The sequence below is a fragment of the Manis pentadactyla genome, chromosome 16 (genome assembly GCF_030020395.1).
Source record: "Manis pentadactyla isolate mManPen7 chromosome 16, mManPen7.hap1, whole genome shotgun sequence".
NCBI lineage: Eukaryota > Metazoa > Chordata > Mammalia > Pholidota > Manidae > Manis > Manis pentadactyla.
Window position 1 is genome coordinate 52,714,376 of NC_080034.1, and position 20,280 is coordinate 52,734,655.

General features: G+C 37.4%; 1 protein-coding gene across 2 annotated transcripts in view; it reads right to left on the minus strand.

Moving 5' to 3' along the window:
* Positions 1 to 3,585: 3,585 nt before the first annotated feature.
* The window catches only part of RNF182 (ring finger protein 182), a 101,100-nt gene continuing 84,405 nt past the window's right edge, over positions 3,586 to 20,280 (minus strand). For both annotated transcript variants that reach the window (XM_036891203.2, XM_057493969.1), the window contains exon 2: positions 3,586 to 6,752. In XM_036891203.2, coding sequence (XP_036747098.1) covers positions 5,801 to 6,556 — 756 coding nt within the window. In that variant the 5' untranslated portion in view covers positions 6,557 to 6,752 and the 3' untranslated portion in view covers positions 3,586 to 5,800. The remainder of the gene's footprint in view (positions 6,753 to 20,280) is intronic.

The following is a 20,280-nucleotide window of genomic DNA, read 5'->3' on the forward strand; positions in this document are numbered from 1 at the left end:
CAAAGAGTGGATTTTGTAAAAGAACCCACTGCCTGGAAAGGATTTTAAGAAGAGGGCTAAGGGTCAGACAATAAACAAGAGTTAATTCTGGCCAAACAGGATCATTTTGAAGAATAACTGAATAGTGAACTAATTACTGGAGTAACAGGAAAATAGAGCTGTCTGAAGTGAAGAGTTCAAGAAGATCTGATTAAGATTGAGGCAAAGGAATAGGCAGTCTCAAGGGGATGACAAGTAGTCCATCATGATTTCAAAGATAACCTAGGAGCCTGGTTCTTCCATAAATGGCATTAAAGAAATCAGAGAAAATGGGAGGAAAGGAAAAGTGCAGGAGGTTTTGGCTCAGGACACAACAAAAACAGATGCTCATGTATTGACTAGTGATGTTATTTAGCATAAAAATAACACTTCATAGGTAAAATTTAAAATAGAGAGCTGGTTAAGTAACATAAGCAAAAGAGTAATAATGTGTTTCAGATGAATGGTTAAATACCCAAGTGGTATTTCAAAAGTTTGAGACTAGTCGGGTGCATTTATTTACAGGTTTAAAAAAGTGTTATATTACAGATTTGGGTTTCTTTCATCTGAGATTATAAAAAGTACTTCAGGAGATAAAAGATTATCTCCTTTTAGCCATTTCAGTTAATTCCTTCAATAACTGGAAGACCCTAACAGTGTATTCCAACTTTAAGATTTATGGAAACTTTGGAGAGATGTAGGCTCCTGTGATGCTTTCTCCTCTGGAACATACCAGCGTGAGGCACCTGGACCACTCTCTTTTGAAAATATCTCCTGATGGGGAAGTTAGTTTCACAGAATAACATATCCCAAATCTTTGGAAAATGAAGTAATTGCTCCAAGCAAGGATCACCATTGGACAAGACTAGCAAATAAGCATTGTTAGGGAAAATGATATTTGCAAGCTGCCAAACGATGTATGACCCCCACAGATTACTTGCTAATTGCCTAGGGGAAATGGAAAGACCTGGAGGTCACCACGTTCACAGCATGATCCAACAGCATTTCAAATGGTGGAGCAAACTTTGTCATGCTTCCTGACATGAGCAATACCAAGTACACAGGGTCATCTAAGAAAACGTCTTGCCCAAATCTGAATCCAATTAAACTTCTATACCTAACTTTCAGTTCACAGGCAATAATATAAGTGAAAGAAATTAACACCACCATGAGGAAACAGACAAATCCAGAATGTGGGCTGTTGTACAAGGTAATGCGACTGCTTTCTTTAAGAAGTCAGAAACATAAGGAAAACATGGGGAGGGTGACTGTTCCAGAAGAGAAGAGAATAAAATACACAACAACCAAAGGCAGCGTGTGAAGCTTGACTAGATCCTGGCTTGTGTTTTGTGTCTTAAGCTATAAAAAATATCTGGGGAACAAATATAAAATTTAAAGTAGGCTGCATATTAAATATTAGAAAAGTATTTTAATTTCTTTAGATACAATAGTGATATTTTAGTCAAACTAGAGGAAGTGCCTTTTATTAGGGGAGAGAAAAAAACAAATATAGCAAAATGTTAACTGGTGACTCTTAAGTGCTATGTATACCTGTGATGATTATGCAGTTCTCTTAACTTTTCTGTTTACTTGAAAATCTTCATGAAATAAGCTTGAAAAACCTTTTGTTAATAAACTAATCTGGAATCTGCTTCTGAAAAATGCCCACCTGCCCATCCTAATGCCACCTCCTTTCTCTTGGTCCGCATGCCCGCACCCTCTCCAGCCTCTGATCCCCCTTCCTCCTGCTCTGCCTGCTCCACAGCAGCCCCATTGCCAGTAACTCAACTGATCATTCAGACTTAGAGCTTCAGAAAGGTCAGCTTTGGCCCTCTCTTCTCACTCTCCGTTTTTCTACTCCCTTAGCTTCAGGTGCTGTTGAAATGCCAAACTCTCAAATGTATCTTCAGACCAGACTGCTTATCTGAGGGAAATGAATCTGAATACTCAAAGAAACTTTCTGACAGAAAGCACTGAACTTCATGGGAAAAACAAGATCTAAAATGACCTACCAAGTTACAGTCCATTCTTTTCTCTAATGAAATTCCAACCATCTCAATTTAAAGGAAAAATGTTAATATGTTGCAAATCTAATAAACTCCGGATTAATGAAAATGCTTGTACAGTAACTGTTTCAAGTAAATGAATGTTTTAATTAAGGGTCAATATCCTTTACTATATACAACATACAGGACATAATTTTTTATTGTCTTTATTCCTAAATTTAAAGCGTCTTCATGTCAAAACCACAAATATCTGCACACTGAGTATACTTAGATTTTAATTATGCCACAAATTTAAATGATATAAGCAATTGGGCTGAACCTGTATTGCCTCCACGACTCACTCATAATTTAGTCAAATTAAAACATTTTGTTATCCATATTATTCTTCTAAAATCCCTTTACTAAAAGCAAACTCATAAGGGAAGACCCAAGACTCAGCCTCTAGTTTCACAAAGAGGACTAAAAATTCATAAAGGGTTTGAGGCACAGAAAGGGTAAACATCTAAGAAAGGGGTGGAACTGTGGAAAATGTACAAGACTCAAGCTTCGAGAGCAAGTGGGTCAACTTTTCAAAAGATCTTAACCTCTAACCAAACCTCTTACTGGTTTTGAGGAAAGCGCTGAAAAAATATGTGGTGTTTCTGCAGTATTTTGAAAGAATTAAGCCAAGTATTTTTGGCCAAGAAGAGTGAAAGAACTAGTCTAAAAACTGCAGAAACACATAGAATTGGAGGTTGCCTCCACTCCACTCCAGTTAACTCACTTCCACCCCTTCTGTACCCTGGTACTCACAGCTCCTATTTATAACAGCAGTATCGATTTGCCCATCAACCCAGGATTCCTTTGGCTTCTGTGTCTACCTAGTTGACATATGAGGAAATTCCTTCAAACTCGGGGGTGTCTTTGAAGTCTAGTGTCTGTTTACCACAAGGCAAACACTCCCACTTGAGGGGCTCTCAGCAGATAAGCATGAATTTACACCTTAAGTTACATGGCACAGGAAACTGCCTTCCTTAACCAGATTTTTGCTCTTTTATGTGAAGATTTCAGAAATGAATGAAACCATGACATAAGTGGTGTCAATTCACTAATTATTATAACTATTATAACTATAACTGCTTATCTATTCCCAAATTATTTCTACTTTGCTTAACAATGGTCATATATGAACATCAGGTAATGTTAAAAATTTGCCCTTGATCACAAACTTAGTCATTTCCCAACTAAAATGGATTCTATTTTGCTGAGCAGTTAGGCAAATTCTGGAAAAGAAACCAAAGAAATTAAAACCCTAAAAAAATTATTTATAAAGATAAACACAATGTTTTTGTTTAATTTTCCTTAACTTTTCTGTTTTGTTTTGTTTTTTTAAACATATGAAAGCCTTTCAGAATGGGCTAAACTAGCTTTTCTGGAAGTTCCAAATCTTCATGCATATGATAAAGGCATCGGCTTATTCAATGTTTCTGGAAGGTTACATTTGCAGTTACCTGCCTGGTGTTAATAGAGTCCAAAGTAGTAACTGAATTTCAGCCATGAGTCAGAGAAACCAAACGTCTAGTTTGGAAATAATAACAATTTAATGGACAAAGAGGACATGCTCACAGTGAATACAATATTGAAGCATTGTCCTTTTCTCATTCAAAAGCATGAACAGTTTTTTGTTGTCTTACATTTAAAACTCTCTAAAAACAGATTATTGGCAACTAAAAAAAAAAGACTCACAATACACAGAGAAACACAAATTTAGCACTGCAGACATTAAGCAAAATAGATAATACCCATATCCAGAGCTTTCTAGAAAGATCATATGATAACTCACCAACTTATTTGACGTTACATTTCAGACAAGATGAACATTTTTTTAAAACCTTATAAATATGTAAATCCAAACCACAAAACATCTCCTAACATTATATTTGCTCTAAGTACAAATGAATTTTTGGAAATTGCATTCACAATTTCTATCTAGAGTTTTTGAAATCATTAACATATTTAGCTGTATCTTAGGGCTTAAATTCTTTGGGCCACACCCTACATATACTTTCCCATCATACTTGCCCTGGACATACATATTCTCAAAGTTAACAGTCATATGATTAAAACCAAACTACTACTCTAGGAGTAAATGTCAGTCTTTCCTGAATAAGGAGATTGGAACTGGTCCACTGTCATTATATCACACAACAAGTTGAAGTAGTCTTAGTAATGCCCATTTCTAAGAGTTATAAAGAGTTTAATGTTAGTAATCAGTAATAGATTTTAGAGACTAAAAATTTTTTAATTTTTTGCCCAGTGTCTGTGAACATTCTATTCCCTCAAACCTAAATCTGCTAAACAATTTCTTCTGTAATATATACATTCAGCTTCTCTTACATCATGAAAAGAAGTTCAGTAAGTCACACAGCTTATGGTTTTATTTGAAATAAAATGTGTAAAAACTTAAATCCATTCTAAAATGGACTTAAGAACAACAGGAATAGCGCGACACGTAAAATTGCCCTCTGCCACCTCCATTTTACTTCCTTGAAGGATCTTTTTAAGCAGGGCACCAGCTTTCTGTTTCCTTTGTGTGTTGCCTGGCTTACTGGAACACAGTTTTGCACATAAACCTAAACCATTATATTTTGGTTTAACTGAGTATAGTACAGGAAAATGCTTATTTAGTTTCTCAGCCCTTCACCCTGTAAAGTAGAACATCTCAATAACTGCTTCTGGGTTTCCGTGCCATAATTTACCCCAAACTGTCACAGGATTAAGTTAAGTAAGCCCACAATATTTAAAATACAATAGGGAAAAATATCCTCATAAGCTTATAGCAACTAACTTAAATGAAACCTAATTCAGGGTAAGGGGTGAGGCTCATTGAACAACATTGTTAAATAAAAAAAAAAAAAACTAAACTAAACTAAAAGGTTTTAAGGAAAGACTCAACTGAAGATTTCCATGAGTAATAATTGCTCTGTGAGAATTTCAGAGAAGACTGAGGAGAGAGGACAATAAATGTGGAGGAAAGGGTGTGTCTCAAAAACAAATGGCCATATTCTGTCATAAAGTTTACTTTGATGCAAATCCCTCAATGTTTTTAATTCTCTTCAGTAATGTGGGCAGACCGGTCATTGAAACCCCACACGGGGGTGAGGCTGTTTCCTCTTGGCTAGGGAGCCTGTGCAGAGGGAACAAGCGTCTAAGCTGGAGCCACAGGCCACAGCGAGTGGCATCAACTTAGGAGAGAAAACACCTGAAGAGGATTCAGAGCAGTTCCAACAACAGGTGGGTGGTGGTGGGTGAGGGTTGGCGGGGTGGGTGAACAGCGGATGCTTTTCGAATGCACAAGTCGTGTCCTGGAACAGCTTTCATCTCGTGTCCACCCTCCAGTGTAGATTTTGGATGATTATAAGAGGAATCAGCTCATTCCTATAACCTTCCGGAAGACCTGTGCTGCAGCCTAGCACACCTCGCCCTGTGTGTCTGTCTGTCCGGCAGTGTGGGGTGAAACCTTGCTCTTTCCCTGGAAGACTGCAAGGTTGGCTGTACGAAGACTGTGCTTACACAGTTTTGCTTCTTTGCCTTCATAGAACTGCGTAATTTTCCTTCCAGAACACAGCAAAACCAACTGAGTCAATGTTCTAATGGAAAACAGGCCACAGACACATGGCTGGGGGCTTTGTGAATGTCATGGACACCCATCTCAGCAAACGTGAAAGAAAATAAATGATAAACAACCTAACTTCAAACATGGCAACGCGTGTCCAGTTTCTTGGTTTGCATGTAGATTAAGAGGAAGGTGCCATACAGTCTAGAAATTCATGACAAACACACTGGCAGAAACCATACACCATGAGAATAACAAGGCTCGACGGGACGAGGCTGACAAAGACGACCCCGAGGGTGACTTTCTTAGACACCAGTAAGTAGATCCCCAAGGGCAGGGAGCTGAAGTACAGCAGCCCAAGCAACCAAACCAGCACCCGGATGGAGGTCTGAAAGAGCAGCGAGGTACAGTTCCACACCGTCCAGTTGGGGGACACAGTGGGGACCGAGTCGAAACTCGCCGGCCTGTAAAATTCCACCACAGGGGTGGAGCTCAGAGAGGGCGAGCTCTCCCGCTGCACCTCCATGATGGTTATGACCAGGCAGTTGGAGGAGGCGTGCGAAGGGCTGACGAGCGAGGCCAGCCTCTTGGGGGTCAGCAGCAGCTCGGTGGGGTTGTCCGGCAGGCACTTCTTGCCTTTGCCTCCACAAGTCAGGTTGACGAGGATGTTGTTGTCATCGGGCAAGCTGCTCACTTCATCGTCCGGCAGGCACGTCTCAAACCTACAGAAAGGGCAGACGATGACGCCCTGCGGGGAGTCCCCGAAGTCTATGATCTTGCAGAGACACCTGGCACAGACCCTGTGGCAACACCCCAGCACTTTGGGCTTCCTCTGCTTCAGGTTGTACCGATTGTAGCAGATCTTACACTCGAGCTCGTCGGGCACCTGGGACTCTGCCGCATCCTCTGCGGGCTGACTGGCCATCCCGAGCTCCATGTGGGTTCTCTGGCCAGATGCGTCTGCTGGAGGAAGGACTTCGATGAAGATGTCCCTCTGAGTATCACATTATCCAAATTGGGCAGTTGTGCAAAAAGGCAGGAATAGTGACAGAAATCAGAAACCTTCCAGGCATTGTTCAGCTTCTACATTTATTCTGTCTCAAATGCACATTTTAAAAGGCCACATGAAGGGTCTGCAAAGGAAAAAAGAGATTCTAATATAGTGAAGAGTTCACTGAAAAGCACTTTGTGGAATTTTCTGAGCTTCGACGATTAGAAACAATCGCCTTAAAAGGTTAAATCCCCTTCATCTTTTCACACATTCCTGCTCATAGGACACGAAAGTGCTATCTCCACACTTAGCTTTCAGTCCACAAATAGGGTTGTAAAGAAGGAATAAAGAATCCTAATGGTGTGAATATACTCTAGAGCATTGGGAGTATGGCTAGATACAGAGATTTTCTCTCCCACACACATAAATTCTGGCCTCTTTGCAAACAGAATGGGACTCATAGCACAAATAGATCCATTTGCAATCAAATTCCATTCAACATAGACTGAGTAATTCAGGGGATCATTGGAGGAAATACCAGTTGTCTAAACACCCTCAAGTACTGCTTAGGAACACACAAAATAGGGAACCTTAAGGATAAATGTTAAAAATATGTTTTCAGAAAGCATTTTCATAGAGATGAAAGTATATTTAAACACAGCAGGCTCTTCTCACTGTCCCTGTGTAAAGAAACGATATAAATGTCCTTATTATTTGACCATTTGATTTCAAATTTTTGCTCCAATGCTAGCTTGAAAACCATAGTTGTACATATATACCTTCACTCAAGGAAGAATGGAGCATATGACATCTGACATATGCATTATAAACAAGTCAGTCTAATTCCCAGGAAAGGACAGTAAGCACAGATAACACAAGCACATCTCCAAACATGAAGGACCATGCATGCATGACTAGAAAGAAGCTCTGAGTTCACCTACTTGCCTGCTTTATTTCATGTAAACTCTTTCTATAGTGAACAAAAAGCATAAGACAATCAACTGTCCTTAATTTTGATCCCTAGTTGCTATTACTGGCTTGAAAAAAATCAGTGAAGGTTGATTTCATGTACATAGTCCTCAATTATGAGTACTAATGGAAGGGAGCAGCAATATGGGAAACCTCCCAATACATTTTATTTTGGTTTATGTACATGACTTTTTTGGTAGTAGATGTGTCTTAAATTATGTTTTGCTTGAAAAAAATGTCAAAATGTATTTGAATTTCTGAGCACACTCCCAAGCAACATAGCAGAAGGCTGCCGTAACAGTTCTGAGAAGTAGAGAACAACTATGCTGGTATTTTAAATTTGCTATGGATCACACTGCCTTCATGGAGAAGAGGCAATGAGTTGCTAAACTTGGATCATTTTTGGAATTATGAATAGTTGGTTTGTAAATACATGCTATCACCCTTTTTATGACTTTAGCTAATTTTAACTGACTTCATGTCAATACAATAATCTGTAACAGGTATCAGTAGCAAGATATTTTTGGTGGGAAAAGGAAGTATTCTTGGGAAAATGAAATCAATCAATCAATAGAATCTCTGCAAAAATAATAAATGGTACTGCATCAAACTAAAAAGCTACTGCAGACCTAAGGAAACCATCAACAATATGAAAAGGAAACCTACTATATGGGAGAATATATTTGCAAATGATATATCTTATAAGGAGTTAATATGCAAAATACATAAAGAATTCTTACAACTACACACACACACACACATACACACCACACAAATCCAACTAAAAACTATGCTGAGGACCTGAATAGACATTTTTCCAAAGAACACATCCAACACATGAAAAGATGCTCAACATCACTACTCATCAAGGAAATGCAAATCAAAACCACAATGAAGTATCACCTCACAGCAGTCAGAATGGCTATCGACAAGACAAGAAATAATAAGTGCAAGGATGTGTAGAAAAGGGAGCCCTCATACACTGCTGGTGGGATTGCAAATTGGTGCAGCCACTACAAAAAGCAGCATGGAGGTTTCTCAGAAAACTAAAAATAGAAATGCTATATAACCCTGCAATTTCACTTCTGGAAATTTACCAGAAGAAAAGAAAATGACTAATCCAAAAAGATATATGCATTTCTATGCTTATTGCAGCATTGTTTACAGTAGCCAAGATATAGAAACAACCTAAATGTCCATTGACAGGTAAATAGATTTTTTTAAAATGTGGAACATATATACAATGAAATATTACTTGGCCATAAAAAAGAATGAAATCTTGCCATTTATGACAATGTGGATGGACCTCCAGGTATTATACTAAGTGAAATAAGTCAGACAGAGAAAGACAAATACCATCATTTCATTTATATGTGGAATCTAAAAAACAAACAAGTGAATGAATAAACAAAAAAAAAAAAACAGAAACAGACTCATAGATACAGAACAGACTGGTGGTGGCCACAGAGCATGGGGCTGGGTGAAATAGGTGAAGGGGGAAAAATCAGTGAGAATATTTGATATCTTGATCAGGGTGATGGTTACATGAGTGTATACCCATGTCAAAATTCATCAAGCTATACATTAAGATTTGTATGTTTTATTGTATATTAAAAAAAAATTTTTTTAAGACCCTGAGAGAGAGCTGAAAACTCCTTCTGTGTCTGAGGCTCCCAAGGATTCTATACTGTCACCCTAGCTGAACCTCAGCCTTTAACAATTCATTATAATTTTAGCTGACTCCTTCTTTACAAAAATAGATGATAGATAGATAGAGAGGGAAGGGAAGGGAAGAGAAGGGAAGAGAGGAAGAAGCTCAGGCATCAGCCAAAAAATATACATATGATTTTTAAAACTAGTTTACTATATATGAACACATATATTTCAATGAATCTACTCTTAAACAAAAAAAGGATACAGAGACAAGACGTCAATTCTTCTATTCCTTTTCCTTCCGTGTGCCCTAAGTATCTTCTTTATTCCTGATCCTGATCCTGTTCATGATACAGGGGGACATGTCATTGCAAAATGTGACTGTATCTTGCCCACAATTCTACAAAACTGGCTTCTTAGTTCTCTTGTGGGATGACATCTCCAAAATGATATCCAGGACTAAGAAGGTGTTCTATCCCTGTCACCACTCCCAGACCTAGCGGCTTTCACAGAATGGTCCCTTGTCAACATCTAACAATCAGCTGGTCCCATTAATACTTCTATACCAAGCTTGCAGCCATTACAAGAGTAGCATAGATGCTCTATGTTCGGCCAGCCAAGCTTTCTAGTTTACAATTCTATCAACATAAATCATTAGCTTTGACAACATTAAGCTATTATTTGAAACAAGGCTTTCCTTTTCCAAAGAAATACTCTATAAGATCTTTGAATGTTAAGATGTTATGTGATAATAATGATCATATTTATAAAAATTTATAGAGGAAGCATCTTGCTAACATGCAAAGAAAATACCAAATGTTCCAATATCCAATCCAAAGATACCTGATTTAATTCCAAGGCCAATCCTAGTAAATCCACTCCATCCACTCTGTATTATAAAGCTGGGAAAAAATAAATACAAAAGGTTTTCTCTTCCTAAAAAATACACATTCAGATATGTGTAGCTGAATCACTTAACAGTCTTTAATTCTTTTATGAATTATCTGGAGTAAGATTACAGAAATAATTACCTACTAAAAATCTTATAAATCAACTGAGAGCTATTAGAATAATGATTATTTCCACTGTTCAAAATGTATAGTACTTACTACTTGACTCAAATCCACTTCCTCCACTACTTAATTCTCTTTGCTTTTAAAGAGGCAAACTTTGCTTGTATTTCGAAGTCCTTCCAGTGGACATCTGTCTTATATACCTAGGATCGTTTTTATCTCCTTTGGACCACACTGCTTCCCCTTCTCAACTGCCACGTCTTCTTTGGGTAAGTGTTTGCCACTCACTCAAATTCTGTGATTGTGGGTGATCTGCGTGGTACCTTCCTTCTCTTCACAGGCCCACCTGGCTAAGCACAGCACTCCATTACCCGCTGCCCCCAGGAATTAGTCTGGTGGGCATGTGACAAGGCAGGCCTGTATAAGGTCCTTCCTAGGACTTTTTTTATTTGAAACTAGGGGAAGAAGGAACATGCCAGGGGCTCGGGGAGGGAACACAGAACCAGAAAAAGATGTTTCAAGGAACCTTCATGCCTTCAAGAAGGAGAGTAAGAGAGGATAAAGCCAAAGACAACAAGAGAAGTAAAGGAAAGCAGGAGGCAAGGATACAGACAGACACCTTGAGAGCCAAACTGAATTTCTGGATCTAATTGTGTGCGAAGGGTCCCATGAGCTAATAAATTCCCTTTTTGGCTTGTGCTAATGTTTTGGTTATATTTTTACTACTTACAACCCAAAGAGCTCTGATACAATTACCGTGCTATATTAGACTTTGAGGAGTTATTGTCTTTAGATGTAGGGTCCTACTTATTTAGTATATATAAATTATAATTAATCAACTTCATAAGAAAGTAAGTTACTTTAAGTAAGTTATAAATAAGTAGTTCAATAAAATTGAATTTACTTTTAAAATTTCATTTATGAAAAAAATTTCATTTGTGCACATGTGCACACACACATATACACACAAATTTACATGCATATACAAAAGTCATCGTATATACTGTTTATCAGTTGTGTATGTGTTCTTTTTATTTGATTAATTTCTCTTCACTTGCCTCCACCCATACCAACCTGAATGCCACCCTCTTCCCCCCAGTAACCCATATAAACTACCTGGCATGCTTCTTCCATATACATTTCCATGTACATATATTCATCCATCTACACATAATTATAAAGACACATAATCACAATTTTTTTCCAATGTTTTCTTTCTAATGACTACATTCTACTCAGTTTTCTGCATCTTTCTTTTCCTATTCAGTAATGGCTCATGAAAATCTCTCCATTCAATTAATAGAACCCTAAATTCCTCTTTTAATAACTGCATAATACTTCATCCTTTGGATGTACTGTAATATAGCCAACCGTTCTTCTCCTGGTAAGCTTTCATTTACCTCTTTTTTTTTCCACAACACAACCATTACTGCAGAACACAACCTTGTAATACCTATTCTTACAGATAGGTGCTTTTATTTCTTTAAGAGAAGGAGTGGAGTCTGAGACAAACAGATGTTGCTTCTAATATATGTTGCCAGTTGCTTTCCAAGAAGTCTACAACAGGTACTTCAACCAGTAATAGGAATATTCTTTTCTCCTAATAGCAATACATGTTACTGAGCTTTTAAATTTTTGACAGTCTGAGTGGTGATATATCATTACTTGCACTTGATTCTCTTCTTATTTGTTGGCCTTCTGTATTTGCTCTTCTCAGAATTATGTCTTCACATTTTTTTGTTTATTTTTCTATTGTGTTGTTGGGACTTTCTAGTCAATTTGTAAATACTCTTAATCATTAGATATTAAATTATGTCTTATGTATTGCAAACACTTCCCCCAAATTTACTCTATTGGCTTTCCTTAATATCCTTTGAAATACAAAATATTTTGCTTTTTGTACAGTCATGCTTACCTTTTTTTCTTGTAGTTCCTAAGTTTCTAATCTTAGTTAATACTGCTCCTAATAATGTACAAGCACTTACTTTCTTACAAAAATTTTCCTGCTCTATTTTTAACTATTGATTCATTTTTATATATAAGAAGAATTCTAATTTTATTTTCTCCCAGGTTAACAGCTATCTGTGTCAATCACATTTGTTAAATAATCCATTATTTTCTGATTAACTGCAATAGAACTTTTGTCATATATTAAATTCTCATGCATTCTGAGATGTACTTCAGATTTTCAATTATACTCCACTGATTTATTTGTCTAGCCATCTGTTCCACCATAATAATTTTAATATCATGGCTTTTCAATATATTCTAATACCTGGTACATTGTCTCCCCCTAGTAGTTTTTTTATATTAATTAATTCAATTATTTATTAAGTGTCTACTATGTTCTAGACACAGTGATAGGTGCTGAAGATTCAACAGTGAGCAAAATCCCTTCCCTCATGGAGATTATGTCCAATGGTTTGGAGGGAGGCAGTGGAGGAATTCTTTTCTATTGATGGCACATAAACGTCTGTTATTAACTTTCAGATCATTTTATCAAATTAAAAAAATGTTGGAATTGGAATTGTACCAAATGTATACTTCAGTATCAAGATTTCTAGACCAAGAACATTTGTTCAATCTTGCTTTATGTTCTTCCATTAAGACATTTTCATTTTCTCCAAGTTTCATGCATTCTTTTTAAATTTTTTCTTTAGTATTTTTATGGTTTCACTATTCTAATTTTTTTCCCATTTTTCATTTCTATGGGCCTATTGCTATTATGGGGTGGGAGGCTTTTGATTTTGTTTGTTTATTTTGAATCCAGCCACTTACCAAATTCTCTTACTCATTCTAATAGAGTTTACTGGGAGTCTCTTGGATTTGCAATTACATCACTAGACAAAATAGATAGTTTTAGCTTTTCTTTTTCAATATTTATTCCAGTTATTTCATTTTTCATATTTTAATGAATTCACTAGAAACTCCAAGACAGTATTAAACTATATTTCCCACAAGAATGTAAGCCCCGTGAATCACAGCTTTTGTCTTCCTTATTCATTTCTCAGACCATATATTAGTACCCTGGTCCAAAATAAGGGCTGAAAAAATATTTCTTAAATAAATGAGTGCACAGTGATAGCAAGGCTGTTCAGTTCCTAATATTAATTGTAATTCTGTGCTTTGACATTTAGGATGATACTGTCAGTTTTGGCAAAAGGTTTATTACATTAGTTTCTTTCCATTCTTTCTGTTCTTAATTTGTACTTTTTATTAACAGTGTCTATACGTTTTATTAAATGCTTTTCAATGTCTGTTGATGTGATTATATGGTTTCTATCTTTAATTTGGTCATATGAGGGACTGCAGTAATAAATTTCCACTCTTGTGTTATTGAAATAAACCCTACCTGCTCATAGTTGGGTCCTCAAATACACTGATTGGCTCTATCTGCTATATATTTTTTTTTATTAAGTGAGAATATATATTTAAAGAATCCAAAACATACAAACAAAAGGTTGTTATAAAAAAGCTCTAGGTGCATTGTAAGCATATAGGGTTTTTTTCCCATGTGTTTTTTTTTTTTTCGAGAGGACATCTCTCATATTTATTGATCAGATGGTTGTTAACAACAATAAAATTCTGTATAGGGGACTCAATGCACAATCATTAATCAACCCCAAGCCTAATTCTCAACAGTCTCCAATCTTCTGAAGCATAACGAACAAGTTCTTACATGGTGAGCAAGTTCTTACATAGTGAATAAGTTCTTACATGGTGAACAGTGCAAGGGCAGTCATATCACAGAAACTTTCGGTTTTGATCACACATCATGAACTATAAACAATCAGGTCAAATATGATTATTGGTTTGATTTTTATACTTGATTTATATGTGAATCCCACATTTCTCCCTTATTATTGTTATTATTATTTTTTTTTAATAAAAACCTGAAGAGGTAGGTAGATGCAAGATAAAGGTAGAAAACATAGTTTAGTGCTGTAAGAGGGCAAATGTAGATGATCAGGTGTGTGCCTATAGACTAAGTATTAATCCGAGCAAGACAAGGGCAACAAAACATCCACGGACGCAGAAGATTTCTCTCAAAACAGGGGGGGTGAGGTTCTAAGCCTCACCTCTGTTGATCCCCAATTTCTCACCTGATGGCCCCCCTGCGACTGTGCCTGTCTTAGGTTGTTCCTCCCTTGAGGAATCTTTTTTTTTTTTTTTTTTTAATAATTATTTTTTATTGAAGGGTAGTTGACACACAGTATTACATTACATGAGTTTCAAGTGTACAACACAGTGGTAGAACATTTATATACATAATTCTAGGTTCCAGCTATCACCCTACCAGGCTGTTACAATATCTTGACTATATTCCTTATGCTATACATTACATCCCGGTTACTAATTTATTTTACCATTGGAAGTCTGTCCTTTTTTTTTTTTTTTTTTTTTGTGAGGGCATCTCTCATATTTATTGATCAAATGGTTGTTAACGACAATAAAATTCTGTATAGGGGAGTCAATGCTCAATGCACAATCATTATTCCACCCCAAGCCTAATTTTTGTCAGTCTCCAATCTTCTGAGGCATAACAAACAAGTTCTTACATGTAGAACAAATTCTTACATAATGAATAAGTTACATAGTGAACAGTACAAGGGCAGTCATCACAGAAACTTTCGGTTTTGCTCATGCATTATGAACTATAAACAGTCAGTTCAAATATGAATACTCATTTGGTTTTTATACTTGATTTATATGTGGATACCACATTTCTCTCTTTATTATTATTATTTTTAATAAAATGCTGAAGTGGTAGGTAGATACAAGATAAAGGTAGAAAACATAGTTTAGTGTTGTAAGAGAGCACATGTAGATGATCAGGTGTGTGCCTGTAGACTATGTGTTAATCCAAGCTAGACCAGGGCAATAAAACATCCACGTATGCAGAAGATTTCTCTCAGAACGGGGGGGTGAGGTTCTAAGCCTCACCTCTGTTGATCCCCAATTTCTCACCTGATGGCCCCCCTGCGACTGTGCCTGTCTTAGGTTGTTCCTCCCTTGAGGAATCTTACCCGTCTCTGGCTAACCAGTCATCTTCCGGGGCCATACAGGGAAATGTAGAGTTGGTAAGTGAGAGGGAAGCCTTATTGTTTGAAAAGGTTAGCTTTTTACTTCTTTGCATATTTATGCCCTGTGGCTTCTATGCCCAGCATTTGTCTTGAGGTATCTTTACCACTTGGAAGAATTATGATACTCGGTAAATTTGATATGAGGCACGAATTCTATTTAAGGGTTGTAATTAGGAAGGAAGAAGAAAAGCTATAGAAGTAGCAGGTGGAAGAAAACATGGGAAGATTGATTATTTCTTTGATATATCTTCTTGTAGAGTAACTTCAGCATGTATAGGTTTTAAGCTACTACTTAAATTGCACACACACATTAACATAATAGGAGTATAGTTACATAACCAAAGCATATCTGTAATTACCAGCCATCTGCAGTGAAACCAAGAAAACCAGTTAGGCACCTTAGGCATTTGTGAAAACTTATCTATGATATGGTGGATATTGTCCAAATGAACTTGAACAGTCTGAGAGAAATCAGACAAATTAAAACAACCCATTCCTGGGGACTGCTCACATGCCATATGTTCTTTTAACAATAAATAGTTTGTAGTTGTAAGACTTTGGAGCGCTACAATTTGCACTTCTCCAAATTCTTGGTTGAGTTCCAACAGTATAGATCCAGTCCAATTTTGTTGTTTTACTGTATGCACAGGCCAGCTTAGATATCTCCTTCCTCATTCCCATGGCAAGTCCAGGAACTGGTGGGATGAGTGCATCTACAGCTGTAGCAGTGCGTGGATCTTTGTTGGGGTTTTTTGATGATCATCTTCTGGCATGAGTCTTCCAGAGGGTGCAGATGTTGGAAGTTCTTTTTCATATCGTATCTTAGTTCATTTTCGGGGTAGCCCAATTAGGCTTTGATCCTCTGTATAAACACAAACAGACCCTTTGCCTACACTTTTATATGCCCTTTATACCCTTGTGTAGAACTCGTTGGAGGTTACCACACAGGAACTGCCCTTTTTTTTTTTTTTTTTGCTATCACTAATCTACACTTACATGACGAATGTTATGTTTACTAGGCTCTCCCCTATACCAGGTCTCCCCTATAAACCCCTTTACAGTCACTGTCCATCAGCATAGCAAAATGTTGTAGAATCACTACTTGCCTTCTCTGTGTTGTACAGCCCTCCCTTTTCTCCTACCCCCCCATGCATGTTAATCTTAATACCCCCCTACTTCTCCCCCCCTTATCCCTCCCTACCCACCCATCCTCCCCAGTCCCTTTCCCTTTGGTACCTGTTAGTCCATTCTTGAGTTCTGTGATTCTGCTGCTGTTTTGTTCCTTCAGTTTTTCCTTTGTTCTTATATTCCACAGATAAGTGAAATCATTTGGTATTTCTCTTTCTCCGCTTGGCTTGTTTCACTGAGCATAATACCCTCCAGCTCCATCCATGTTGCTGCAAATGATTGGATTTGCCCTTTTCTTATAGCTGAGTAGTATTCCATTGTGTATATGTACCACATCTTCTTTATCCATTCATATATCGATGGACATTTAGGTTGCTTCCAATTCTTGGCTATTGTAAATAGTGCTGCGATAAACATAGGGGTGCATCTGTCTTTCTCAAACTTGATTGCTGCATTCTTAGGGTAAATTCCTAGGAGTGGAATTCCTGGGTCAAATGGTAAGTCTGTTTTGAGCATTTTGATGTACCTCCATACTGCTTTCCACAATGGTTGAACTAACTTACATTCCCACCAGCAGTGTAGGAGGGTTCCCCTTTCTCCACAGCCTCGCCAACATTTGTTGTTGTTTTTCTTTTGGATGGCAGCCATCCTTACTGGTGTGAGGTGATACCTCATTGTAGTTTTAATTTGCATTTCTCTGATAATTAGCGATGTGGAGCATCTTTTCATGTGTCTGTTGGCCATCTGTATTTCTTTTTTGGAGAACTGTCTGTTCAGTTCCTCTGCCCATTTTTTAATTGGGTTATTTGTTTTTTGTTTGTTGAGGCGTGAGAGCTCCTTATATATTCTGGACGTCAAGCCTTTATCGGATGTGTCATTTTCAAATATATTCTCCCATACTGTAGGGATCCTTCTTGTTCTATTGATGGTGTCTTTTGCTGTACAGAAGCTTTTCAGCTTAATATAGTCCCACTTACTCATTTTTGCTGTTGTTTTCCTTGCCCGGGGAGATATGTTCAAGAAGAGGTCACTCATGTTTATGTCTAAGAGGTTTTCGCCTATGTTTTCTTCCAGGAGTTTAATGGTTTCATGGCTTACATTCAGGTCTTTGATCCATTTTGAGTTTACTTTTGTATATGGGGTTAGACAATGGTCCAGTTTCATTCTCCTACATGTAGCTGTCCAGTTTTGCCAGCACCACCTGTTGAAGAGACTGTCATTTCGCCATTGTATGTCCATGGCTCCTTTATCAAATATTAATTGACCATATATGTCTGGGTTAATGTCTGGATTCTCTAGTCTGTTCCATTGGTCTGTGGCTCTGCTCTTGTGCCAGTACCAAATTGTCTTGATTACTATGGCTTTATAGTAGAGCTTGAAGTTGGGGAGTGAGATCCCCCCTACTTTATTCTTCTTTCTCAGGATTGCTTTGGCTATTCGGGGTCTTTGGTGTTTCCATATGAATTTTTGAATTATTTGTTCCAGTTCATTGAAGAATGTTGCTGGTAGTTTCATAGGGATTGCATCAAATCTGTATATTGCTTTGGGCAGGATGGCCATTTTAACGATATTAATTCTTCCTAGCCACGAGCATGGGATGAGTTTCCATCTGTTAGTGTCCCCTTTAATTTCTCTTAAGAGTGACTTGTAGTTTTCAGAGTATAAGTCTTTCACTTCTTTGGTTAGGTTTATTCCTAGGTATTTTATTTTTTTTGATGCAATTGTGAATGGAGTTGTTTTCCTGATTTCTCTCTCTATTGGTTCATTGTTGGTATATAGGAAAGCCACAGATTTCTGTGTGTTGATTTTGTATCCTGCAACTTTGCTGTATTCCGATATCAGTTCTAGTAGTTTTTGGGTGGAGTCTTTAGGGTTTTTTATGTACAGTATCATGTCATCTGCAAATAGTGACAGTTTAACTTCTTCTTTACCAATCTGGATTCCTTGTATTTCTTTATTTTGTCTGATTGCCGTGGCTAGGACCTCCAGTACTATGTTAAATAACAGTGGAGAGAGTGGGCATCCCTGTCTAGTTCCCGATCTCAGCGGAAATGCTTTCAGCTTCTCGCTGTTCAATATAATGTTGGCTGTGGGTTTATCATAGATGGCCTTTATTATGTTGAGGTACTTGCCCTCTATTCCCATTTTGCTGAGAGTTTTTAACATGAATGGATGTTGAACTTTGTCAAATGCTTTTTCAGCATCTATGGAGATGATCATGTGGTTTTTGTCTTTCTTTTTGTTGATGTGGTGGATGATGTTGATGGACTTTCGAATGTTGTACCATCCTTGCATCCCTGGAATGAATCCCACTTGGTCATGGTGTATGATCCTTTTGATGTATTTTTGAATTCGGTTTGCTAATATTTTGTTGAGTATTTTTGCATCTACGTTCATCAGGGATATTGGTCTGTAGTTTTCTTTTTTGGTGGGGTCTTTGCCTGGTTTTGGTATTAGGGTGATGTTAGCTTCATAGAATGAGTTTGGGAGTATCCCCTCCTCCTCTATTTTTTGGAAGACTTTAAGGAGAATGGGTATTATGTCTTCCCTGTATGTCTGATAAAATTCCGAGGTAAATCCATCTGGCCCGGGGGTTTTGTTCTTTGGTAGTTTTTTGATTACCTCTTCAATTTCATTGCTGGTAATTGGTCTGTTTAGATTTTCTGTTTCTTCCTGGGTCAATCTTGGAAGGTTATATTTTTCTAGGAAGTTGTCCATTTCTCCTAGGTTTCCCAGCTTGTTAGCATATAGGTTTTCATAGTATTCTCCAATAATTCTTTGCATTTCTGTGGGGTCCGTCGTGATTTTTCCTTTCTCGTTTCTGATACTGTTGATTTGTGTTGACTCTCTTTTCTTCTTAATAAGTCTGGCTAGAGGCTTATCTATTTTGTTTATTTTCTCGAAGAACCAGCTCTTGGTTTCATTGATTTTTGCTATTGTTTTCTTCTTCTCAATTTTATTTATTTCTTCTCTGATCTTTATTATGTCCCTCCTTCTGCTGACCTTAGGCCTCATCTGTTCTTCTTTTTCCAATTTCGATAATTGTGACATTAGACCATTCATTTGGGATTGCTCTTCCTTTTTTAAATATGCTTGGATTGCTATATACTTTCCTCTTAAGACTGCTTTTGCTGTGTCCCACAGAAGTTGGGGCTTAGTGTTATTGTTGTCATTTGTTTCCATATATTGCTGGATTTCCATTTTGATTTGGTCATTGATCCATTGATTATTTAGGAGCATGTTGTTAAGCCTCCATGTGTTCGTGAGCCTCTTTGCTTTCTTTGTACAGTTTATTTCTAGTTTTATGCCTTTGTGGTCTGAAAAGTTGGTTGGTAGGATTTCAATCTTTTGGAATTTTCTGAGGCTCTTTTTGTGGCCTAGTATGTGGTCTATTCTGGAGAATGTTCCATGTGCACTTGAGAAGAATGTATATCCCGCTGCTTTTGGATGTAGAGTTCTATAGATGTCTATTAGGTCCATCTGCTTTACTGTGTTGTTCAGTGCTTCCGTGTCCTTACTTATTTTCTGCCCAGTGGATCTATCCTTTGGGGTGAGTGGTGTGTTGAAGTCTCCTAGAATGAATGCATTGCAGTCTATATCCCCCTTTAGTTCTGTTAGTATTTGTTTCACATATGCTGGTGCTCCTGTGTTGGGTGCATATATATTTAGAATGGTTATATCCTCTTGTTTGACTGAGCCCTTTATCATTATGTAGTGTCCTTCTTTATCTCTTGTTACTTTCTTTGTTTTGAAGTCTATTTTGTCTGATATTAGTACTGCAACCCCTGCTTTCTTCTCACTGTTGTTTGCTTGAAATATGTTT